The sequence below is a fragment of the Oncorhynchus gorbuscha genome, unplaced genomic scaffold, assembly GCF_021184085.1.
Source record: "Oncorhynchus gorbuscha isolate QuinsamMale2020 ecotype Even-year unplaced genomic scaffold, OgorEven_v1.0 Un_scaffold_17:::fragment_2:::debris, whole genome shotgun sequence".
Classification (NCBI taxonomy): Eukaryota; Metazoa; Chordata; class Actinopteri; order Salmoniformes; family Salmonidae; genus Oncorhynchus; species Oncorhynchus gorbuscha.
In genome coordinates, this window is record NW_025744862.1 from 3,853 (window position 1) to 31,017 (window position 27,165).

The 27,165-nt window shown below is 42.4% G+C and overlaps 1 protein-coding gene across 1 annotated transcript; it reads left to right on the forward strand.

Moving 5' to 3' along the window:
• Positions 1 to 219: 219 nt before the first annotated feature.
• On the forward strand, positions 220 to 20,374 carry LOC124017278 (solute carrier family 2, facilitated glucose transporter member 1-like). Its single transcript, XM_046332556.1, has 10 exons — positions 220 to 636; positions 8,736 to 8,831; positions 14,411 to 14,571; positions 14,699 to 14,939; positions 15,071 to 15,233; positions 15,469 to 15,656; positions 16,068 to 16,172; positions 16,270 to 16,371; positions 16,532 to 16,735; positions 17,590 to 20,374. Exons 1-10 carry the CDS (start codon positions 619 to 621, stop codon positions 17,788 to 17,790), a joined length of 1,479 nt encoding a protein of 492 aa, XP_046188512.1. The 5' UTR covers positions 220 to 618; the 3' UTR covers positions 17,791 to 20,374.
• The last annotated feature ends 6,791 nt before the right edge of the window (positions 20,375 to 27,165 follow it).

A 27,165-nucleotide genomic window follows, 5' to 3' on the forward strand; every position in this document is an offset into this window, starting at 1 on the left:
TGTAATCAAAATGTATCATTTCAATTAAATACATCGAGGACGATGTGCTTAACACATAACTATCCGACCTAGTACTTGAACAAAACTAAGTGACACTTTTCAGAGTTACATGTCTTAACGTCGTCATAGGGGTGCAAGTATAAACCAATAGAAGCTCAGGGATAGAAACGGGCCTCCTCCTTACAAATTGAGGCTGAACTCAACTCACATTGAGGCCGAAAAAAACTCTTGCGTCAGCCAATCACTCTTGACGGGCTGTAGGAAATATATTCACCGGTTTATTTCCCCAAAGAGTAGACAGTCTGTACTCGAAGAACGAACTACTTCAACAACCCAAGAAAACTTTGGGGCATGATGAATCTGAAGTTTTGAGCTTATGACAGAAATTACACTAGGGGAATAAACACGATGAACTGAGGACAATTTGGAATCAAATAATTACGCTGAAAACAAAGAAGAAGAACAAAGAAGATACTATTGTTTATGGCATATTATATCATTACCTTAAAAATGAGACCACTCGTCTGAGTAAAAAAAATTGCCGCGGAAGTTACCCAAAACTATATTCTCGACATTTCAAGATTGCCAGCAATAATATCGACAAGCCATACTGCGGCAATGGATTCAGGCAGCAAGGTAGGCTAATTGTATGAGGCTAACGACTAGTTGGCAGTATTCGTAGAAACCAATATATAAAACTGTATGTGTTTGTGTCTCTCTGAGAGAAAGAGAGAGGGGGTAGCTAAGCTAGCTTCCCAGTAATATTGAAAACTGATTAGGTTAGCTTGAGACTCTCAAACTGCCTAGCTGTGTTAATGTCAATGGGTTCCGAATACTAAGTATTTTTTAAAGAAGTTACACTAGCTAGCCCATCATGGAATTGTTTTATTCAATTGAAACGTAAAACGTGTGTGCTGTGCTGCTCACCATCATCTTTGGACGCAGTCGGATATGAGGCTGCTGGGGAAAATGCAGCACACGCGCGATTGCATTAAGTCAGATCGTGGGGTAGGCCTACTACGTTCATGGCCGCTAATTGGCTATTCATAATCCCCCTCCATACATTACAAACTACCTGCGTCCTGGCCAGTTGTAAACCCTATCCCCTCTGTTGACATCATGACTGAATCTGGTGTAGTAATCCGTTTATAAAGTAGTGAATTAAAATTAGCTCAATGAAGAGCATGATGGCATTACTCACAGGAAGGCAGCACATTAAAGTCTAAAGATTATTAAAGATGATCTGTTTTATCACAGCATATGAGGTCTTCGTTTCATTTTTGTTCATTTTCACATGGCATTTTATGTAACATTTGCTTATTGTTGTTTTACAATAGTAAAAGGAAGAGAGTGAGACGTGACTCATCTGGTCTCTGATATGGCTGCCTTACCACTGACTGCTGATGCTGTGTGGTTAGCTACTCCCCTGACAACTTTAAAGTCACTTCCCCCAGCCCTCACTTAGAGTTTACTTCTGGTTGAAATGGTAAACATGTTTATTGTTATTTGTCTGTAACCCCTTTTATGGTTAGGCATAGACGTTTGATTTCCTGGCGCTCAGCTGGAACACAATTAAAATGACCCCTTTCCAGCCATTCCCATTAGGCCAGTGTTTAGCTTTTGTCAGACAGCTTGAGCTTTGAGCGTGTGTCCAGGCTAACACCACACTGAGCATGTCTACTGGTTTATAATCAGCATCTCGTGGTTGGGCATCACACTCTGGCTTGTGCTTATGATCCCTGAGTTTGTGCAGCACAGCTGGACAGGTAGGAGGCAGTCAGCATGTGGGTAGAACCACGGTTTGGTGACATAGGGTGTGGCGGATATCTGGCTATATGTCAAAAGCCAAAATACCAATTAGCTGTCCCCAGCCATGGTTCAGTCCTGTGTGCATAACATTGTAATAAGCATTTGTCAATGATATTCTGGTTCAAACTGTATGTCTGCGAGGTAAAGCAGGCTACGTTTTGGCTCTAGGATAAATGTCCTCATTGCCAGTCTAGAGCTTTCCAAGGAAATCATTGTATTGCATTTTACATATGGCTGTGACGTTCATGGAATTTTGGATGACTGTAATTGGCCAACAAAATGGCCGTGGTCTCCGTAATAACAATTCCAATAGCACATTTTCTCCTTTCCTCCACTCCTGACTACATGTGCTGCCATAAAAACATATTTGAATAGAAGAACAAGCATCCTCATTCAAATCAATGATGGCATAATGAGTGGACTGGTGGCCATCGTGAGTGTAACCATGGTAGCAAAGCAGGAAGTAAAAGCAAAAAGTAAAAGCTAGGTCGAAAATATACCGGTTATGTCACGCCTTGGTCATAGTATTTTGTGTTTTCCTTAATTATTTGTTCAGGTCAGGGTGTGACATGGGCTTATTGTGTTGTCTTATTGGGGTTTTTGTAGGCATTGGGATTGTGGTTGAATAGGGGTTTGTAGCATAGGTTTGGCTGCCTGAGGCGGTTCTCAATCAGAGTCAGGTGATTCTCGTTGTCTCTGATTGGGAACCATATTTAGGTAGCCTGGGTTTTAATGTGTATTTCGTGGGTGATTGTTCCTGTCTCTGTGTAGTGTTCACCAGATAGGCTGTAATTAGGTTTCACGTTCCGGTTGTTGTTTTTTGTATTTATATACAGTTATTTCATGTATCGTCATAGTTTTATTAAAGAACATGAGTAACTACCACGCCGCATTTTGGTCCGACTCTCTTTCGACAAACGAGAACTATGTTGTCACAAATCTGGGACCAGCACCGTTGCTAACTAGCATAGCTGGTCCCGTTGTTGCAAAGAGTTATTGGATATTAGAATCCCATTGTCTTCACCTTTGTCATCTTCAACCTAGAGTAAAACAGGAAGTGTACCCATCAATATGTGCTGTGATTTGTTGATTCAACTCAACTGACATTACAAAAAATACATTCCGTTGCATCAGTTAACATCATTTGAATTTACATGCTACATACCATGGAAATTATTGCAACACAATACCAGGCATCCATTGTGAGTGTACCCAGGAGTTCACCAGTCAAATTGCCAGGGTAAGAGGTTCCAAGCCCAATCTTTTCACCGATTGCTACAACACCTTGCTTGTTTCAGTAAGGGGCAACAAAATTTAATCACATCGGTAAGAGTCCATGTTATCACAGAAACAGACTCAACCGCACAAAAACCCGACTGTCCTGTCTTCAGTCAGTTTTTTTTAAACAGTTATTTTATTTTCATGACAGTCTTCATCCATTAACCGTCAGCTACACAGTAATTATGCCAGCCCTAATTTGATTTTTTAGTCTCACCCAGAGTGAGTGAGTGCATCCATTTTCATACTGGTCATCTGTGGGAATTGAACCCACAACACTGTCGTTGCAAGCACCATGGGCTACCAACTGAACCACACAGGACCATTGCTGAGACATTGCCCTCTTAGGCTCACGTTGATACACCTGTTCAGATAGACACCTCCCCTGCCTGACTGCTCACCCCGGGGGTGTTTAACTTCTCCCAACCTCTCTCCAAAACAAAATACTGTCTAACCTCTTTGTTCCTATTATAGACTGGATAACAAGCATTTCCCTCCGACACAAATCCTTCCGATTTATGTACAGTTTGGGCACAAGCTGTAAGTCCCGTTAAAGCTCGACTGAACAAAATGCTTTGTTTTAGTTCAGTGGAAGCCTCTTTTTCTCTTGGGTAAGAAACAAGGTAATTGGGGCAAGCGTACAGTTGACCTGGTCTGTGGTGAGTGGAATAACTGTAACGGTTTTCTAGGTGTGGTGAAGGAGAGTCGGACCAAAACGCAGGGTGTAGATTGCGATCCATGTTTAATGAACAAAAAAACGTAACACGAATCTAAAATACAAACACTACAAAACAAAGAACGTAACGAACAGCCTATACTAGTGAAAACTAACACAGACAGGAACAAAGACACTAAGGACAATCACCCACGACAAACTCAAAGAATATGGCTGCCTAAATATGGTTCCCAATCAGAGACAACGATAAACACCTGCCTCTGATTGAGAACCACTCCAGACAGCCATAGACTTTGCTAGATCACCCATCTAGCTACAATCCCAATATATACACACTAAAACCCCAAGACAAAACACACCACAATACAAAAACCCCATGCCACACCCTGGCCTGACCCAATACATAAAGATAAACACAAAATACTTCGACCAGGGCGTGACAATAACTCTAAGAAGCAATTAGATTTTTAACTGAGTGGACAGTTCTGGCTTTTGATTAAACCCAAAGCCGGCATTCAGTTCCTTCCTTCTAAAAACATAATTCCACTCAATCCACTGGCTTCCTCCACTCACTTTATTTCCCTCTGCATGACTGCCCCTTCAGTATGCCCTTTTAATGTAAGTGTCAGTGTGTTCTAATGAGGCCTAAATACTTTTTATATAAAAGACGGGATTAAGAGATCTGTGAATGCTGTAATTGAAACAGGCAGAAACGTAGGGCCTAATTCATTTCCTCCAAAAAAGTGGAAGGCATTGTGCACACTGTACTGACCTCTGCAAATCGCTTTTCATGTGAAGGAGAGTTTGGTTAAATCTGTAAAGCTGTAGTGTACTGTACAGGCTCATTCGCTTGTTCTCCATAGAGCTATACTGTATCTGAGATTGTGTCAGGTTTGAACAAACACTTACACCAGATATCAGTGGGAAATTGGATGGATCAGAAATACACGTGTATGGAAACGTTTTGTTTGTATCTGACAGTCTTTACTTTATTACATTCCGTTTGACAGGTACAGTGCATATTGATTCATCCACATTACTGTAAATGTGCCAGTTTTTGCCATCCCCCTAATTTTCAACCCCAGTCAATCCATTGACCTCTTTGTTTTAGACCATGTTATGGACCATAGACTTGTTCCTGTGAACTCGTCACTCAGTGAATGACTAAGGGAGGCAGTCAGGATACACAGGAGAGGCTCTGTGCTGTCCTGTGCTGTGAGTCAGGTTAGGGAGGAGGATGAGGGAGTGATATTAGGTTCCCTTGTGAATCCCGAGGCTGTCAAGGAGGTGACGTTTGCAGGGACGTGAGGCTGGCGGCATAGCCATCATTGAGAGCCATAGGCGAGGTGAGGATGTGGGGAACTGGGAGCTGTGGCACAGCCAGCCATGGCTTCTGCTTTCTGAACAGAACTAGGCCTATCGTTAACCTCAGATGTTTAGATTAGAGGCCCTTAACCTTACAGCACCCGAGGGTGATTCACATTATATCTGTATGTACTGTTGTCACTTACAGACTGTCACTGTAGCATGGCCTTGCTAATCAATATGATACAGTGTTTCCCAGCGGTACTTTTAGCAGAGGCTGAGGTGTTTGAAGAGGGGGACTAGAGAAAGGTTATACAATACACTGGAACTGGATGACTAATGCATTATACTATAGGTGTCACTTACAGGGAAGATGTGGCTGTAAACATTTCACTGCAGGAAGTAAAACCAGTGAGGTCAGTTTTAAGGCTTTGGTCACCTGACAAAGTGCTGATATGATGTGAAAAGGGGTTCCGTCTTATATTGTACCTACTTGGAATTGACTCTCACAATTCCACATACCTCTGTTATACAACTCTGGCCCATCCCTGCTCACCATCGTCATTCGTCAGGGCAGTATACCATGTTTCCTTGTTGGACTGCTTGTTGATCACATTAAGTCGATTTTAATTGACCTAACGACCTCCAATATAACCCATGAACTGTGTTGAGTAAACTGTTGCTCAAGGAACAGGCCTTATGATCACTTTAGATGTTTGCTCAAGCCCAGACTATCTCATACATCAATGTAAAGAGATTTTACTGTTGATGCATTTAGCTAGATGAGGCAGGTCTGAAACGTAAAAATGCACTATAATCATATATTTGGAGAGAGATTGTTGTTGTTTTTTTGTTCCATTTTACATCTGAATATTACATTTTTATTGATCCGAGGAAGATGTGAATAAAATTATAGGCTACAATTGAGACATTTATCTTTTTGTGTTAGTACTAATTTAAATAGTGAGAAATAATCACTTTTATGCTAACTAGGCCTAAAGCAACTGTCACCAATACTACAGCCCACTCACTGTGACTGGGTTAAAATTTACAGACTCACTCCTGAGAAGGAGGAGATTGATTTGCATGGAAGTTTATCTTTGGGAGGAATGTAAACTTGGCTGGTGGCAGCAGCTGTTTTATAACAATGGTGTTTGTTTAAAGGGCCAGTGTAGTCTTTAAGGCTGTGATAACCATCTCAGAGCTGGAGGGCGTGACTTCATCGTTTCCAAGGTGAATGATACGTGACCATCCCCTTTCAGAAAGAATAGAGTGGAATGTTTCCTAATAGCAAACCATACAACACAAGATCTACCCTGATGGTGTGTATTTACATCCTGTGCCAGGGCTGGTTATAACAACCCAGCCATGGAGAAGTTGAACCCCTGCGACTCATTGCTTGTGTGGAACTTTATTGGTTAAGCTGCTACTTTTTCAGACTTACACTTACCCCACCTCACTTTCAGACCTGCCCTTGTTTAGGTCTCTATTACTGAGCTATACTAAGCTTGCTGTGTAGTGAGTGTTTCCAAACACAGCCCACTTTGTAGCTCCCACCCTCTTCAAGAATCTCAGAATGAACAGAAATGGAATGCCTTCCCTTTTGTTTAGAATAGCCTTGAGCACTTGTTCTCAACAGATATTTTAGGTGAGATAGGCCTAGTTCATTAGTGCCCTTTAAAGCAGCATTTTTTAAAAAGAGGATCCTTAAATAAATACAATTTCCCTGTCAGATAATCCCATGTCAGATATGGCTGTGTAACTCAGTTGGTACAGTAGAGCATGGCTCTTGCAGTGTTGTGGGTTTGATTCCCATGAGCGACCAGTATGAAAATGTAGGCTCACTATTTTATTTAACCTGGCAAGTCAGTTAAGAACAAATTCATATTTTACAATGACGGCCTACCCCAGCCAAACCCTCCCCTAACCTGGACGGCGCCTGGCCAATTGTGAGCCACCTTATGGGACTCCCGATCACGGCCGGTTGTGATACTGCGATCAAACCAGGGTCTGGAATGACACTTCTAGCACTGAGATGCAGTGCCTTAGACCGCTGCGCCACTCGGGAGCCTAACTTAAGTTGCTCTGCATAAGAGCGTCTGCTGAAGTACTAAAATGTAGATAGTCTTTTACGCTTCTGCTAGTCTCTGTTCATCATATATGCACAGTCACTTTAACGATACCTACAGGTACATACTACCTCTATAAGCCTGACTAACAGGTGTCTGTATATAGCCTTTTTTGGGGGGACTATTGGTTAGAGCCTGTAAATAAGCATTTCACTGTAAGGTTTACACCTGTTGTATTCGGCGCACGTGACAAATAAACTTTGATTTGATCTTCCTGGGGGGCCTAGTTTATCTCATGAATAGGAAGTACATATAGGCTATCATGCAAGTTTATCTAGTTGAGTGCTTTTTGTGACAATGTGTCTGAGCCTACTGTATATTTACCCTTGCAGAAATACATTTTGGGATGGTTCACTTTCCCTCACATTTTACAGACATTTAGGACCTTGTCATAACTACACTGGCTTTAAGTTTAGAATCAGTCACAACATGAGTACGAAAGAGGATCTCAGCTTCCATAGCAACTGGTGTAAAGCATTAAGGCTAAATCTTATGTCAGAACAGCCATGTCACTATCAAAACATCACCACAGATACAGACAACTCCTAAACAGAGGAAAACTCCCAGTACCAGTAGCCCACATACCTCTTCTCCACACGATTGTAACCAACAAAAAACGAAATCCCAGTATGCCTACAATACAGACAATACGCCACAGACACACTGCATAATGGCTCGCCTAATATGTGTATGTGTGTATGTATGTGTGTTAACTTGATGGCAAGAGGAAAATATCTGCCTTCCTTGTGGCTCCACTGGGATTATGCCAATCAAACAATTTTAGAAATAACAGGAACACAGACAATGACTGAGGCTAGATCACCCCTCTCCTGAGAGGGCTGGGTGTGGACACGTGGTCCTAATGCACAAATATTTAGGCCTACAATCAACCACCTGAGGTGGACTGATTTAGGATGAATTCCCCGTTCTCTGTGCTTGGCCTGAGGCTAGGTTGCCTTCTTGCAAGTTATGTCACTACCACACACATTTGGGGCAGTACAATCACCTAGTGCGCAATGTAGGACACTAGCCCATTCTATAGAAACTGCAGCTCAAGTTAGGCAAGTTCTTTTACATTTCGGGGGAGGAAAAAAATATTTAGAAACTAAAGCATTACCAGGCCCAAAATCCTTTGATCGGTTTGCAGTTGATCAACAACACAGGAGGTCCACACAAATGACACGAGTCATGACGGGACAATCAATATGTTTTGTATGCCGTCTTCATGGTGTTGATAGTGATTACTTGTCAAACTAGTTGAACAAGATAAAGTCAATGGATATTGTACAACTAAATTGATTAACCTTTACAGTACAGTGTGCCAAGGAGGTTCTCACCAAAATATGCCTTAAGGCCTGTCTAGCCTAGGCTATATGGAATGGCAACAACAGGATAGCTTAGCCTGGAGATTTGTATTCTTAAGACAATAAGTCTATCAGCTCCTAGTACCTCCAAGCTGCTCTTTTCATGCTCTGATACAGTACAGACATTTGGAGAGAGGGGATTTCTAACAGACTTTCTCTCCTTTCTATATGCAGCAAGTGACCTTCCAGTTGATGCTGACGGTGGGAACAGCAGTGATTGGCTCGCTGCAGTTTGGTTACAACACGGGTGTCATCAACGCCCCTCAGAAGGTGAGTCCACGGGAACGAGATTGGGTGGGGAGGTGGGGCTGATGTGTCTTATGGGAATTGGATGGGGAAGGCTTATCTATATTTATCCAAGTGACACCGTGCTCGAATCTTCCCCAACACCTTTTCCCAGATGAGACTGCCGCTGTGTCTGCCTTGGCCAGTCAAGATGTTCCCCGCAACACGTGAAAAAAGGGGAGCTAATAATATCTTAAGTATCTCGTCCAAGGCACTCTCCATTAAAGGGCCTCTGTGATGTGCAAAGGACTGTTTTCATGCCCCGATGGGGCTCAGATTGTAAGTGAGGTGACAGCCAGAAGAGCGCTACTCACTGCACTAAAGGGAACATCATTTAGGAGCTCTCAGTGAGACGTGTCTCCAAAAATGAAATTAAGTTATTTTCCATTTACTTAAACAAAATGTGTTTCTTTGACCCTACTCCTTCTCATTACTCGTGAAAGTGGATCCCTTTGAACAGTTTTGTACTATAGCTGCTAAATCTACAAAATGGTTTTGTTTACTGAAAACTCACAATATCTTGTCTTGTGGGTCATAATAATCTTTCAGTTTCAAATAAAATCAAATTTGATTAGTCACATGTGCCGAATACAACAGGTGTAGTAGACCTTGCAGTGAAATGCTTACTTACCCTAGCCCCTAACCGACAGTGCAGTTTCAAAAAATATGGATAAGAATAAGAGATAAAAGTAACAAGTAATTAAAGATCAGCAGTAAAAAATAACAATATATACAGGTGGGTGCTGGTACAGAGTCAATGTGCAGGGGAACCGGTTAGTTGAGGTAGTATGTACATGTAGGTAGAGTTAATTAAAGTTATTATGCGTAGATGACAAACAGAGAGTGGTGGTGGTGGTGGTGGTGGTCAATACAAGTAGTCTGGGTAGCCATTTGACTAGATGTTCAGGAGTCTTACAGCTTGGGGAAAAAGCTGTTTAGAAGCCTCTTGGACCTAGACTTGGCTCTCCGGTACCGCTTGCCATGTGGTAGCAAAGAGAACAGTCTATGACTAGGGTGGCTGGAGTCTTTGCCAATTATGGTGGTCTGCTTAAAACATGTTGGTATTACAGACTCGGACAGGGAGAGGTTGAAAATGTCAGTGAAGACACTTGCTAGTTGGTCAGCGCATGTTTGCAGTACACGTCCTGGTAATCCATCTGCGGCCTTGTGAATGTTGACCTGTCTAAAGATCTTACATCGGCTGCGGAGAGCGTGATCACACAGTCTTCCGGTACAGCTGGTGCTCTCATGCATGCTTCAGTATTATTTGTTATTTAGGTGAAAGGGCTAATCCACACAGTATTGGTCTTTGTCTGAACAAGCCTTTTGACAGCTCGGCTCATAGTTCCAGGTGCTTTTTGCCTGAATACATGGGACACCTGCCCTCTCCATTACTTTTGATATATGAGGGGCTCTGTGTGATCTACAGTCCCAGCTGTCGCTTGTCTTGATGTTCCTTTCTCAGGAGACCACTTATTGCTCCATCACACACACTCATTTGTCTGTCAGTACCTACCTGTCATACATACCAAGCGCTTCAATTGATGTTTGGGAGCCAGCACAGTTTTGTGAATAGAATAGTAGGCTACAGATGTAGGATCTTAATTTGAGCCAAGTTTGCTACAGCAGAAAAATAATCCTACAGGAACAGGAAATGTGAATTATTGTGTGGATTATAATGGACATTTTTGTAGGAATTTAGATATTTTTTGTTAAGGCAAATCAAGTCTGAAATTTCAAGGTGACAAAGACAAACTTTAGAAGCCTTTTTAAAACTCAAATACACTACAAGTGTGCAATTCCTGATGTTCAGGAAAATTCTCAGCAACAAAAGAATGATCAAATTAAGATCCTACATCTGTACACAATAGGGAAGAAAATAATACTTTGATACCTGTTTATTACAGACTGGTAGACATTCTGATTGGTTAAACCCCCCCAGCGGTGAATAATTAAAATGTGATTGTAGGACCAGATGATCTATTTCTAAGTATAAGCCTAGCTGAGGTGTAGAGGTGGGGTGCCCTCCTGTAAGAGTGGTCAATGGGGGCAGTGGTGAGAAGGGAGTGGATTTTTTTTTTCTTTTTTTTTTCTCACCTTTATTTAACCAGGTAGGCAAGCTGAGAACAAGTTCTCATTTACAATTGCGACCTGGCCAAGATAAAGCAAAGCAGTTCGACACATACAACAACACATGGAGTACAACAAACATACATGCAGAGGACATGGATATGTAGAGGTTTGCTGTCATTCAGACACTGGGCCAGTGTAAACCTGCCCTCCCTTCCCGTCCTCAGTCTCAGCTGAGGTCCCAGTTACGTATATACACACACATACGCACACTGACACATGCTCAGTAATACCACACAATGCCACAGCTGTTTAGAAGCAACATACAGAGTGCAGGGAAGTATTCACAGAAACAGTAGTATTGCTGAACATAGAGACACATCCAGAACATTTCACTGTACCATTTTACACCCTGTATCCTGTGCACATGACCAATAAACTTTCATTTGATTTGAGATCCATGATAAATGTGATAACAGCATGACTAATTACTGAGTGTATAAAACATTAGGAACACCTTCCTAATATTGAGTTGCACCCCCTTTTGCCCTCAGAACAGCCTCAATTCGTCAGGGCATGGACTCTATAAGGTGTCAAAAGTGTTGACTCCAATGCTTCCCACAGTTGTGTCAAGTTGGCTGAATGTCCTTTGGGTGGTGGACCATTCTTGGTACACACGGGAAACTGTTGAGCGTGAACAACCCAGCAGCGTTGCAGTTCTAGACACACTACTACCATACACTGTTCAAAGGCCCTTAAATATTTTGTCTTGCCCATTTACCCTCTGAATGGCACACATACACAATCCATGTTTCAAGTGTCTTAAGGCTTAAAAATCCTTCTTTAACCTGCCTCCTCCTCTTCATCTAGACCAGTGGTCGCCAATGGTCGATCTTCAAGGCATTCCTAGTCGATCACCAAATATTTCTGTAGAAAATCCAACAAACAATAAAGGCTTGCACTCCTTTTTTAAAGTCATGTTGAGCTGTTGCCGCACCGGGTAAGCAAAGTGTTCCCATGAGACAAACTCCGACTACCCGGCGGACTGGCAAATCTGTTACTAAATCGAGTGCACCTACTGCACTGCCCAATCGGATAGCTCAAATCACCGTGGCTACAGAGCTTCCATGACCCTGGCCACAGCCAAGTTTAATAGGCTGCTAGCCTACTTTAGGCTAGCAGCAAAGAGATGCTGTTTTTATGAGTGAGTTCATGTTTAAGTTTATATTCAGCACTGTCACTGTTTTTTTATTTCACCTTTATTTAACCAGGTAGGCCAGTTGAGAACAAGTTCTCATTTACAACTGCGACCTGGCCAAGATAAAGCAAAGCAGTGCGACAAAAACAAAAACACAGAGTTACACATGGGATAAACAAACGTACAGTCAATAACACAATAGAAAAATATATATACAGTGTGTGCAAATGTAGTAAGATTAGGGAGGTAAGGCAACAAATAGGCCATAGTGGTGAAATAATTACAATTTAGTATTAACACTGGGGTGATAGATGTGCAGAAAATGATGCAAGTAGAGATACTGGAGTGCAAAGGAGAAAAAAATAAAACCATATGGGGATGAGGTAGTTGGATGGGCTATTTATAGATGGGCTGTGTACAGGTGCAATGATCGGTAAGCTGCTCTGACAGCTGATGTCACTATTCTACACTATTACAAAACGCGCTTCTCCGTACTTCCGCTCGGGCTGCAGCTGCAATGAATGAGTAGCCAAGTATCGATAGCCCTGCGTTTTATTATTATTAGCAGCTTGTGTCGATTTTTAATTTTAAAGAATATTTCACTTTCTCTGGTCATAGGAACAACATGAATTTGTGCATGAGGCAGATGCGGTGCGACTCGAGTTTCACGATCAGATGGAAGAGGGTGTCCCCTTTCTCTGGTCAGTCCCAATAGAAGAAAGGAATGAGAGAGCAGGGACTGTGAGAGGCGGTTGGGAATTCCAAGTCAGTCGGAAACTCGGGCATCTTTCTAGAGCTCTGACTTTTCGACCTGAAGATCCCTGATGTCGTAATTTGACCTCGTTGACCATCAGTCCAGTAAAATAAAAAAGCGAATTATTTCAATTCATGCTCCACAGTGCCTCACAAGTGCTAAACCAACTGATCTATTTTGTTATCAAAGCTCGAGTTTTAAAATATGATATGGTCTGATTAACAATATTGGCAGGCCAATGATATAGCCAATATGCTGTGATAATGTGTTAGGCCAACTTCCCAAACATCATTCCTACAAAACTGTTTGTGTGAGGTTAATGTAAAAAAACAAATCTGAGCAGTAGATCTCAGCTTGCTTTTTGACTGCGAAAGTGATCTTGACTCAGAAAAGGTTGGTGACCACTGATCTAGACTGACTGAATAAGGGATCATAGCCTTCACTTGGATTCACCTGTTTAGTCTATGTCATGGAAAGAGCAGGTGTTCCTAATGTTTTGTACACTCCGTGTATATGGAGACCCTTAATAACCCCCAGCCCAAATCTCCATCTCTCTCTCCGATGTGATGCAGCTCTTCCGCTCTAAAGACTGTAGCACTGATTATATTAGGTGTCTCTCAAGTGCCCTGGTCTGCTTCTCCACCCTGCCTGCCGGCTCCAAATTGGGCCCCTTGTAGCACAGACAGACGGACCTGAATGCCTCCACATTGCCAGGCCAGGAGTCCACAGAGACAGTAATGCTTTAATCGGTACAGGGTCACCGGTCATGAATGGACAGCTTTTTTCATTGTGGCCAGGTGCGTGCTAGGTTTTGAGTCAGACACAAGCCTATTCAGAGAATTCAAGAATAAGAAATGAAAGGTAGACTTGCCATTCTCTATCTGTAAGAATGTTTATTTTATGGAACTATATTGACAGTGTTGGGCTATACCATATCTTGAACAGCATACCCAGCTTACCTCTCCTGCCCTATAAAATACATTAACAGTTCTATATCAATCACTCAGCATTATATAAGTATTGGTAAAGGGTATATTGTATAATCTATCAGTAAAGCACATGACAGGAGCCAGCAGTGATATTTGGGAGAGGAGGACAGGAGGGGGCAGGGCTCAGTGCCGAGTACTAGAAGTGCTAGATAGAGGTAGAGGGAGTCCTAGACATATGACAGTTGTCAGTGTGCCACGGCAGAGACATGGGGGGAGGGGGACATTCCTCCCAGCCTGTACCACTTAACTTCCAAGCACAAGATGATCAGACATATGTATGTTTATCAACACTGAGTCACTGTGGGGGAAGGGGCTGAAACCTGACACCTCGCTCTCCCACAAACGACCTTGTTGCTGGAAAACCTGAAATACAATCCTCTACCTCCATCTACTGGCCATACATCAAACAGCAGCCAGCTGGCCAATGGCAATGAGGACAAGGAAACTTTTTTTACTGTCTCTTACATTACTGTATGTCTATGGTACATTTGACTGTGATTTCTGTCTATGGCAGTGTTGTGACCTTGTGTTGTTTTCTCACCTGCTCTGCTAGGTTATTGAGAGGTTCCTCAACGAAACATGGTTCGACCGGTACCAAGAGCCCATCACCAAGACCTCCCTCACCACCCTGTGGTCCATCTCCGTCGCCATCTTCTCTGTCGGCGGCATCTTCGGCTCCTTCTCCGTGGGCCTGTTCGTTAACCGCTTTGGCAGGTAAATACGACACTTCACAATGTTTATTTACAACTGTGTTATGTGAGATGATATTACATGTGTGATATGTAAATGTCTGTAAGTAAGTGGACTATAATTGACATGACTATTTCTGTGGTGTCTACAGGAGGAACTCCATGCTCATGGCCAACGTGCTGGCCTTTGTCTCCGCTGCTCTCATGGGCTTCTCTAAGATGGGTGGCTCGTGGGAGATGCTGATCATCGGGCGCTTCGTGGTGGGCCTCTACTCCGGCCTCTCCACTGGCTTTGTGCCGATGTACGTGGGTGAGGTGGCCCCCACTGCCCTCCGAGGAGCCCTGGGCACCCTCCACCAGCTAGGCATCGTCACAGGCATCCTGATGGCACAGGTCAGTGCCAATGGGCACAGGGATGTCGGATGGAGAATAATGGATGATTTATATGCTTTTCCAAAGGAATCTTTTTGAGAGCAGTGCTATATGATAATCTGATGGTGGTCTAACTATTTGTTGTGGTTCAGGTGTTTGGCATGGAGGCCTTAATGGGGAACGCATCTCTGTGGCCCTTCCTGCTGGGCTTCACTTTCATCCCAGCCCTAGTGCAGTGTGCACTGCTGCCCTTCTGCCCCGAGAGCCCCCGCTTCCTCCTCATCAACCGTAACGAGGAGAACAAGGCCAAGACTGGTGAGTAGAATACATTTATACACAAACACACATTCATACACTTGATGTCATCAGTTCAGCCAATGTCAGTTCTGTCAGTTTGAATGAGTTGAAAATTATCTCAAATAAGGGCGATGTTTCAATAAATGTGTTTAATTTAAATTCATCCCTCGAATTGCCTGAATTGATCTGGTATGGAGTGACCCAGCCCTAGCAGACTGTAATGTAACCTCCATTCTCGCTCTGTCTCTGTCAGTCCTGAAGAAGCTGCGTGGGACCACAGACGTGAGTGCAGACATGCAGGAGATGAAGGAGGAGGCCAGGCAGATGATGAGGGAGAAGAAGGTGACCATCCTAGAGCTGTTCCGTTCGCCACTCTACCGCCAGCCCATCTTCATCGCTATCATGCTTCAGCTCTCCCAGCAGCTGTCTGGCATCAACGCTGTGAGTCACCCCTCATACACACTTCTCACCCCAAACACATACAGCAGGGTTCCCCTGATTTGGTTGTTTTATTTAGCCCCCCAGGTTTTTTATTTGTTATTGTTCAACATAGAAAACTACAATAACACAAGGAAATCAGCTCCAAGTTTGTTCCCCAGTCTTCCCACGCATAATAGAGAGACACGTGATCGTATACAACTGGTTTGAAGTGATTATGTTTTTGTCAAATATTATATCTGTTTGGGCTTCTTGCAGTCAATTTGTAGTTTACAAATTATTTGTAATTTTGTTCCAGCCCACCGACCATCTGCTCTAGAAAAAATGGCCCTCAGCTGAATCTAGTTGATGATCCCTGACATACAGTATACTACCTATTTTGCAACTCTAAACTGTGCTGTTGGTGTCCTGCAGGTTTTCTACTACTCTACCCGTATCTTTGAGAAGGCCGGAGTTGCTCAGCCTGTTTATGCTACAATTGGTGCCGGTGTGGTCAACACAGCCTTCACTGTGGTGTCGGTGAGTAACTGTGGCAGATGTGTATGTGTCATTTATGGTGCACATGATGTACCACATTAGGGGTTGGACAGTGTAACTCAACCCTCTCTCCTCCCAGTTGTTTGTGGTGGAGCGCGCCGGACGCAGGTCTCTCCACTTGCTGGGGCTGATAGGAATGGCAGGTGCTGCCGTTCTGATGACCATCGCTCTGGCTCTGCTGGTACGTAGACTAACTATAGCTACTTCACATAAGGCTAGCAGCTCTCATACGGAATGAATGAGGAAAAACACTTGGTTTATTGATACACATCCTTGTAAATATAATATGTTGAATGAATACCAGTAGTTTAACCCCCTGCTGTCTGTTTGTCCTCCATCAGGAACAGCTGCCGTGGATGTCCTACGTGAGCATCGTGGCCATCTTTGCCTTTGTGGCATTCTTTGAGATTGGCCCGGGTCCCATCCCCTGGTTCATCGTGGCTGAGCTGTTCTCCCAAGGACCCCGGCCCTCGGCCTTCGCTGTGGCTGGCTTCTCTAACTGGACCGCCAACTTCATAGTGGGCATGGCCTTCCAGTATGTAGAGGTAAGCACTGAGCACAGCCTTGTTAGTCACTGATGCTCATCATGGTAGATGTTGTCTGCATACTCATCTCGATTAGGGTTGCAAAGCTACTGGTATTTAACGAAAGTTACTGGAATCTTCATTCATTTTGGTAATTAACAGAAAATGTACGGCAATCTATCGTAAATGTTGTAATTTATACTTTAATAATTAAAATAATAATAATCATATATAGTATGCATTTGTTATATCTGTGTCCATATTGTCCATGAGTTTCTAGTCCATAAACCATATGGTTCAAGAGAACATAACCTAATTAAGGAAAAAAGCATCTAATCAACATTGGCATTATTTTCCATTAACTCTGCAACTCTTCCAAACATTTATTCTGTTCACAGCTGCCACCAGTTTGCTGCACTGACAACTAATAAATGTTGACTTAGTAAAATAAATAGAAGTGTGTTAAGAATTAATAAAGGATATTTGCTGAAACCCTCATATTAAACATCAATGGTATTCAGTAAGTTGAAGATAATTTAGGATCATGTTTTACAGCTTTGTCATTCTAATGTTTATTTTAAAATTATCTTATTTAATTATTTCATATATACTTTACATATGATAAGGTCGCACCAAGGGCCAGGGATAATTACAGACAATTACAGATGACATAAAATCCTTGAAAGATACCAACATTCTAGTAGTTTACTGGTAAGCCTAGAAAGTTTCCAGTAATATACCCACTCTTTGCATCCCTAATCTTGATATACTGTATGTGAACTGTTAGTTTGAAGACGTATTTGTTTGGAGCCCACTGCTTAATGAACATGATCTTCAATGTTCTCTCTCCTTCTTTTCTCCGTCTCGCCCTACAGGAGTTGTGTGGCCCTTATGTCTTTGTCATCTTCACTATACTGCTGCTCAGCTTCTTCGTCTTCACCTACTTCAAGGTGCCTGAGACCAAGGGCCGGACATTTGACGAGATCTCTGCCGGGTTCCGCCAGTCGGCTGGCACTGGGGGAGAGAAGCACTCACCGGAGGAGCTCAACAGCCTGGGGGCTGACTCTCAGCTCTGAGCACCTGTCCCTCCCCTCTCCTCTCGTCCCACACCCCCTGCTGAGGCCTGGCTATGAACCCTCCTTCACCACCCCAACATGAGGGGACCAGAGTAGCCTACTCACTGATGTGTGCAAACTGACTACTAAACCGACACACTGGCTGCATTCACATTTCAGGTATATTCACCAAACAGAGAACAGATGCCCCTCACCTCCTGCTCGATCCTCTGTCTCAAAGTCTCAAGCGCTCCTTCTCTTCTCATCACAACAAATCCTTGGTGGGGGCAGGTACCTGGGTGTAAGGGGGTGGGTTGGCATGGTAGATAGAAGGAAAAGGTGGTCTTTTCAATTAACTTCAAATTTTATATCAGAAAACAGTGAAATCCTGTGTTACTTTTACTTTATTTTTCTTCCGTTGTCTGTTATCTTTCTCATTTTGTCGGTTTAGATATCCATGCTTCTGCCTCTTATGCAGGTCTCAATTATTTTCATTGAATACCCTCAAGAAATTGCATGCCATGTAAATATGTTTTTACCAACTCACTTTTAATCTCTGTCCGGATAGGCTTTTAATTATTTTTTACAAATGGATTTCTTAAGGAAAACTAAATAAAATCATAAAGATAATTTTGTATGTTTATGTCTTAGTTAAAAGACACAGTTACAAATGAGCCAGCTGTTATAAGTTACTGTATGCATACATTTTATATTTAATTCCCAAGCAATACCCATGAGCATGAATTTTACACTATGAAATCATGGGACTATTTGAGACATTTCTACTCGTTTTGTATAGCAAACCATACTCAGTTGAAAAGCAACATCAGCCCACATCACTGCAGACTAATATAGATGTAAAATATACCCAAATCTGACTTACAACCCCCCCACCTCTAAAACGTAACTGAAGTCCCTCACAACTTTGAGTTTAAACGCCTGGTCCAAAATCATACAAGGAATACACTCCCAGTAGAGCCTTCTAGCAGTTCACAAGACTGTACGTTGTTCTCTGATCTTGTGCCTTTGACAGAAAAGGAGGCTGCCTTTCAAACAGTAACCAAATGTAATGTGGCTTCCAGCCTTACCAAGGTCTGCTTCATCCTGAAAGTGCTTTTAGACCCTTCGGGGTCAAACTCCCAGCTAATGCTCCATGTTCCTTGAAAAGTGGTGACGTTCTTTTTGGGTGCTTTTCTTTATTGTAACTCCACAATGCCTTTGGCATAGTTCAGCACTGCTGCTTCCTTGTTCAACTTAGTTTTGTGACGCATAGCTGACAATCCTGTATAGTCAGCTGATATAGCCAACAGCATCTATTGATGTAAGCGGCTCCTGTCTTTGACTGCTGTGCCACTGTAAGAAGTTTTCTATTCTCTAATAAAACATTTTTGAGGAAAGTTTTCTTTTTAGCAGCACTTTATCATCCCAATATTGGCTGTTTTGTTACTGAAAATCTTCTGTAATTTTAGTTGGAGCTTGGCTCAAAATGTTTTTACCAAATATGGAACCTTATGTTACTGATAAGAGACTGAAGAGCTACTGTTGGATTACATGATATCATTGTTGTTGTTTAACTAGTACATCTCTACATTCACAGATCTATGTTATTTGAGGTCATAAGGTTGGTAGAATATGTTTTATAATCAAATATAAGATAATCTGGCCAGTTGAATACGTTTTGGAAGTGGTCTAAATAGTTTTAGTAATGCACCTTGACCCGAACAGAACTCCACAAGCAATATCCATTGTAGTCATTCCATGTTAAGTTTGTGTGTTCAAATCCATGCAAATATATAGTTTGTGTCTTTCAAATTATATGGGACTCTTTCTCTTCTCCACCAACAATGTGTCGGTTAGACACCGCAAACTCATTGACTGTAAGTCTCCCTAAGTCATCAAATGGCAGGATCAATGTAGGCACCAAGACTTGACTGTCCTTTAGACATGCCTGATTGAACTCCAACCATGTGATGGAGAGCAAAAGATGCACTTACGGACTGAAATCAAATGCAGTGTACTTTGTGTGTATAGTTTGACAATTATATTTGGGCATTTTATAAACACATTTATTAACACAGAATATATGCATAAAAGAGTTGTAGAAATCCATCACTGCACATAATAATTGTCGAAAAAGGCCACAATACTTATAATGTAAATACAACAAATAGTAAAGGACCCAAATGTATAAAATATCTTATGTTAGTTACTACTTATAGAGGAATATGACTAGTTTCGGTAGTTGTGCATCTACACACCTGCCTTTATTTTGTCTGATTTCCTGTCTGAAGAAATATCGTATGAGATAACTATTAACACAATCTTACTTCAGCTTTGTACATGAACCATTGAATAATATATACTATTTATTAGATGCCTAATTTATTAGTGTTGTTTTTATTTTCTACACATTTTAGTAAACAGTATGCATTTAATTTTTTGTAAAAGCGCATGTTTATATGTTGGGTGAAAATGAACCTCTAACAGAATGATCTTCTGTAAAACAGTGTGCCATGGTGTCAATATCCTGATGGTTTTATTTTATTTTGTAAGATGTGTGGTTGGATGTTTGACTCAATAAAACAAGCATACAGGAAAACGTCAATTAGCTGGGTTCCTTATTTTCACAACAATTAATTTCAGATTGTAATCAATGACTGCAGATGCTCTAAACGCCTTCTACTTTTCTAATAATTGATTTGCCTGGCTGGGCTGATGAGACAGTGGATTGCGCAGTCAGCTGGAACAGAGTAAATAGGCATTTCATCTAACCATCATAGATTTAGCCGGTGGTAACTTGTGGAATAGACTCCGGCTGGAATGCAGTTTTAACCAATCAAATCCAAAAATGTGACATACCCCTTGTATAATATTTTATAAGCTTTGTAGGAGAGGATGCCTTACTGATTTATAAATGCCACCATGCTGTTGCCAGGGAAACAAAAATGTATCTTTCTATTAAATTGTAGACGTGTGTGCGTACGCATGTGTGTGTGAGCGTGAATTTGCATCACTGAGTGTGTATGTCTGGGTAAGTGGCCAGATGAGGTGGTTCTCCCTGCGTCAAAGGAAACTTTGAAGATCACAAGGTCAGAGACAGTCTGATCCCAGGACAATTGAATCCAAACTCTCTCCCCCCAAGACCAGCTCTCTCCCCGGGCTGCCCCCCCCCTCTCTCTCTCTCTCTCTCTCTCTCTCTCTCTCTCTCTCTCTCTCTCTCTCTCTCTCTCTCTCTCTCTCTCTCTCTCTCTCTCTCTCTCTCATGGGGACCACACAAGCCAGTATACTCTGAATGACCCCTATCTAACCGATGAATTCACTGACAATACGATTGGGACTTTATGGCCATGGAGTCTCATACTCTTTCATGGTTTATTCATAATGCTGGATTTGAAACGTTCAGTGCACCTTTTTATCTGATACAGTGCTTTGTAAAAGTATTCATCCCCCTTAGCGTTTTTCCTATTTTGTTGCATTACAACCTGTAATTTAAATAGATTTTTATTTGGATTTCATGTAATGGACATACACAAAATAGTCCATATTGGTGAAGTGAAATGAAAACAATGACTTGTTTAAAAAAAAAAAAAAAATGAAATGGAAAATTGATGTGTGCATATGTATTCACCCCGAAATAAGATCTGGTGCAAACAATTACCTTCAGAAGTCACATAATTAGTTAAATAAAATCCACCTGTGTGCAATCTAAGTGTCACATGATCTGTCACATGATCTCAGTATATATATACAGTTGAAGTCAGAAGTTTACATACACGTAGGTTGGAGTCATTAAAACTCATTTTTCAACCACTCTACAAATTTCTTGTTAACAAACTATAGTTTTGGCAAGTCAGTTAGGACATCTACTGTGTGCATGACACAAGTAATTTTTCCAAAAATGGTTTGTAATTCACTGTATCACAATTCTAGTGGGTCAGAAGTTTACATAGACTAAGTTGACTGTGCCTTTAAACAGCTTGGAAAATTCCATAAAATGATGTCATGGCTTTAGAAGCTTCTGATAGGCTAATTGACATCATTTGAGTCAATTGGAGGTGTACCTGTGGATGTATTTCAAGGCCTACCTTCAATCTCAGTGCCTCTTTGCTTGACATCATGGGAAAATCAAAAGAAATCAGCCAAGACCTCAGAAAACTTGTAGACCTCCACAAGTCTGGTTCATCCTTGGGAGCAATTTCCAAATGCCTGAAGGTACCACGCTCATCTGTACAAACAATAGTACGCAAGTATAAACACCATGGGACCACGGAGCTGTCATACCGCTCATGAAGGAGACGCGTTCTGTCTCCTATAGATGAATGCACTTTGGTGCGAAAAGTGCAAGTCAATCCCAGAACAACAGCAAAGGACCTTGTGAAGATGCTGGAGGAAACAGTCACAAAAGTATCTCTATCAACAGTAAAACGAGTCCTATATCGACATAACCTGAAAGGCCACTCAGCAAGGAAGAAGCCACTCCAAAACCAGCCAGACTACGGTTTGCAAACTGCACATGGGGACAAAGATCGTACTTTTTGGAGAAATGTCCTTTGGTCTGATCAAACAAAAATAGAACTGTTTGGCCATAACGACCATCGTTATATTTGGAGGGAAAAGGGGGAGGCTTGCAAGCCGAAGAACACCATCCCAACCATGAAGCATGGGGGTGGCAGCATCATGTTGTGGGGGTGCTTTGCTGCAGGAGGGACTGGTGCACTTCACAAAATAGATGGCATCTTGAGAAAGGAAAATTATGTGGATATATTGAAGCAACATCTCATGACATCAGTCAGGAGGTTAAAGCTTGGTCCCAAATAGGTCTTCCAAATGGACAATGACCCCAAGCATACTTCCAAAGTTGTGGCACAATGGCTTAAGGACAACAAAGTCAAGATATTGGAGTGGCCATCACAAAGCCCAGACCTCAATCCAATAGAAAATTAGCGGGCAGAACTGAAAAAGCATGAGCGAGCAAGGAGGCCTACAAACCTGACTCAGTTACACCAGATCTGTCAGGAGGAATGGGCCAAAATTCAACCCAACTTATTGTGGGAAGCTTGTGGAAGGCTACCCAAAACATTTGAACCAAGTTAATCAATTTAAAGGCAATGCTACCAAATACTAATTGAGTGTATGTAAACTTCTGACCCACTGGGAATGTGATGAAAGCTGAAATAAATCATTCTCTCTACTATTATTCTGACATTTCACATTCTTAAAATAAAGTGGTGATCCCAATTGAGCTAAAACAGAGAATTCTTACTGAGATTAAATGTCAGGAATTGTGAAAAACTGAGTTTAAATGTATTTGGCTAAGGTGTATGTAAACTTCTGACTTCAACTGAGTCTGCAACATCACTAAGCAAGGGGCACCACCAAGCAAGCGGCATACCCCATTCAAAATCACTTAAATACTTTGTTTTTCCCATTCACCCACTGAATAGCACATATACACAATCTATGTCTCAAATCATCTACGCTGACTGAAGTGGATTTAACCTGGATTCTCCCGGTCAGTCCCCCCCCCCCCCCCCCCACACACACAGTTACATAAAGCACATTAAAGGGTTTCCTAACATGTATAAGATTAACTAGCTCAAAGGCACGTTTGGCATTAAATGCAAATGGGATGCTGATAGGCCTATGCTGTTATTGATTGGTGTGTGGAGAGAAGAGGGGCATACAGCTCACAGAGAAAGAGGGAAAAGATCAATTGACCTCTATTAACAGGCATGGGCTGCATCTGCCATAGATTGTCTCCTTTTCCAGGCAGGCCTAATTGTTGTTGGCACGGCCTCCTCTTCTCAGTGCTCCAGCTAGGATTTGTTATTCATACCTTGTACGACATGAAAGTCATCCCAACCCCAATCACACATTGGGTCATTCCTATTTACTTTAAAAAAATGTGTGTTGTACTGTAAAGGTCAATTTATAGATACAATTAATGCATATCCCCTTTGATATTTGGGTATTCATAGGTCTCAATCATCTTTTGTCCACTACATAACTGCACGGACTATGTCAATATCATCCTCCACATAACCTGACATAGGTAATGGAGATTATGATAGATTTGTATGAGCTGGAGTTAGCTGTTAATCAATAGCTGAGATCTTACTAGGTAACACAGCTGAAGGTTAAGGTAGAGGGCCCAAATTTGCTTCATAGGCCACTGAAACACCTACAGAAAGTATGATATTTCCACTTTACTGCCAAATCGTAATGTCAGCCAGAGAGAGAGAGAGTATCTTCCTTGTATCTCCCGTCTTGAGATATTCCACGTTATTTGGGACGGTGAAAATTATCCTTGGGCTTACATTTTTCATGGGATGTTTTGATATCTGTAGCACTGCGCATCATGTCCCCCAACATACAGTGTAGATCGTTTGTAGATTGGAGGCAAGCCTATTCCAGCTGCCATGTTTCTCTATTGTAGCTACAAACTCATGCACTTTACAGCATGGTGTTTTAAGCTGGGACCTATTTACATAAACACAAGGTCAACCAATGATACACCTTTGTATCTGTGTAGCCTACAGTACTATATGGTTGATATAGACCACCCTCTGCCCTCAGCTGTGCCCTGGACACCATTGGTGAATTAATTGCCCCCCATCTATCTTCAGAGCTCGTGCTGCTAGGTGATCTAAACTGGAACATGCTTAACACCCCGGCCATCCTACAATCTAAAGCTTGATGCCCTCAATCTCACACAAATGATCAATGAACCTACCAGGTACAACCCCAAATCCGTAAACACGGGCACCGTCATAGATATCATCCTAACCAACTTGCCCTCCAAATACACCTCTGCTGTCTTCACTGCCTCATTGCCTGCATCCGTAATGGGTCTGAGGTCAAACGACCACCCCTCATCACTGTCAAACGCCTTTCTAATCTACCTGGCTCGGGTATCCTGGAAGGATATTGAACTTATCCCATCAGCAGAGGATGCCTGGTTATTCTTTAAAAGTGCATTCCCCACCATTTTAAATAAGCATGCCCCATTCAAAACATTTAGAACCAGGAACAGATATAGACCTTGGTTCTCTTCAGACCTGACTGCCCTTGACCAGCACAAAAACATCCTGTGGCGTACTGCATTAGCATCAAATAGCCCCCATGATATGCAACTTTTCAGGGAAGTTAAGAACCAATATACACAAGCAGTTAGGAAAGCTAAGTCTAGGTTTTTCAAACCGAAAAAAGCATCCTGTAGCACAAACTCAAAAAAGTTCTGGGACACTGTAAAGTCCATGGAGAATAAGAGCACTTCCTTCCAGCTGCCCACTGCACTGAGGCTAGGAAACACTGTCATCACCAATACATCTACGATAATTGAGAATTTCAATAAGCATTTTTCTACAGCTGGCCATGCTTTCCCCTGGCTACCCCTAGCCAGGTCAACTGCCCTGCACCCACCCACAGCAACTCGCCCAAGCCTCCCCATTTCTCCTTCACCCAAATCCAGACAGCTGATGTTCTGAAAGAGCTGCAAAATCTGGACCCCTACAAATCAGCCAGGCTAGACAATCTGGACCTTCTCTTTCTAAAATGATCGAAATTGTTGCAATCCTTATTACTAGCCTGTTCAACCTCTCTTTTATATAGTTTGAGATCCCCAAAGATTGGAAAGCTGCCGTGGTCATCTCCCTCTTCAAAGGGGGAGACATTCTAGACCCAAACTGCTACAGTCTTCGAAAGCCAAGTTAACAAACAGATGACCGACCATTTTGAATCCCACCGTACCTTCTCCGCTATGCAATCTGGCTTCCGAGCTGGTCATGGATGCACCTCAGCCACGCTCAAGGTCCTAAACAATATCATAACTGCCATCGATAAGAGACAATAATGTGCAGCCGTATTCATCGACCTGGCCAAAGCTTTCGACTCTGTCAATCACCACATTCTTATCGGCAGACTCAACAGCCTTGATTTCTCAAATGACTGCCTCGCCTGGTTCACCAACTACTTCTCTGATAGAGTTCAGTGTGTCAAATCGGATGGCATGTCGTCCGGACCTCTGGCAGTCTCTATTGGGGTGCCACAGGGTTCAAATCTCGGGCAGACTCTCTTCTCTGTATACATTAATGATGTCGCTCTTGCTGCTGGTGATTATCTGATCCACCTCTATGCAGACAACACCATTCTGTATACCTCTGGCCCTTCTTTGGACACTGTGCTAACTAACCTCCAGACGAGCTTCAATGCCATACAACTCTCCTTCCGTGGCCTCCAACTGCTCTTAAATGCAAGTAAAACTAAATGCATGCTCTTCACCCGATTACTGCCCGCACCCGCCCGCCCGTCCACTACTCTGGGCGGTTCTGATCTAGAGTATGTGGACATCTACAAATACCTAGGTGTCTGGTTAGACTGTAAACTCTCCTTCCAGACACACATTAAGCATCTCCAATCCAAAATTAAATCTAGATTGGTTTCCTATTTCGCAACAGCATCCTTCACTCATGCTGCCAAACATACCCTCGTAAAACTGACCATCCTACCAATCCTCGACTTCGGCGATGTCATTTACAAAATAGCCTCCAACACTCTACTCAACAAATTGGATGCAGTCTATCACAGTGCCATCCGTTTTGTCACCAAAGCTCCATATACTACCCACCACTGCGACCTGTATGCTCTCGTTGGCTGGCCCTCGCTTCATACTCGTCGCCAAACCCACTGGCTCCAGGTCATCTTTAAGTCTTTGCTAGGTAAAGCCCCGCCTTATCTCAGTTCACTGGTCACTGTAGCAGCAACCACCCGCAGCATGCGCTCCAGCAGGTATATTTCACTGGTCACCCCCAAAGCCAATTCCTCCTTTGGCCGCTTTTCCTTCCAGTTCTCTGCTGCCAATGACAGGAACAAACTGCTCCTTTGGACCTTAGTATGTCTACTTGCACATTCATCTTCTGCGCATCTATCACTCCAGTGTTTAATTGCCATATCGTAATTACCTCGCCACTATGGCCTATTTTATTGTCTTACCTCCCTTATCTTACCTCATTTGCACACACTGTATATATACATACTTTTTTCCTACTGTATTATTGACTGTATGTTTGTTTATTCCATGTGTAACTCTGTGTTGTTGTATGTGTCGAACTGCTTTCCTTTATCTTGGCCAGGTCGCAGTTGTAATTTAACTGCCGAAATCCCTCCCGCTTGCTGGCCAACAGATTTTCTGAAGGAGTTTTCATTCAATAGGAGTTTCAGTACATTTATCTTAAGCCATCCCTTCAAACAGGGTGTACCTGTTATGCAGGTGAATGAGGACCCAAAAGCGACTTGGCGAAAACAGTCTTTATTCCAGTAAAGGAAATATGCAATACTCCTAGACAAATCGGAGCGGTAAACAAAGCATAAAAAACAATTCCACTCGTAATGACGAGG

Excerpts from the sequence above, each read along its gene's own strand:
- LOC124017278 (XM_046332556.1), top strand. Across the intron at positions 8,832-14,410 it reads TCATCAACGCCCCTCAGAAG|GTTATTGAGAGGTTCCTCAA; the intron begins GTGAGTCCACGG and ends CTGCTCTGCTAG. Across the intron at positions 16,736-17,589 it reads TGGCCTTCCAGTATGTAGAG|GAGTTGTGTGGCCCTTATGT; the intron begins GTAAGCACTGAG and ends CTCGCCCTACAG.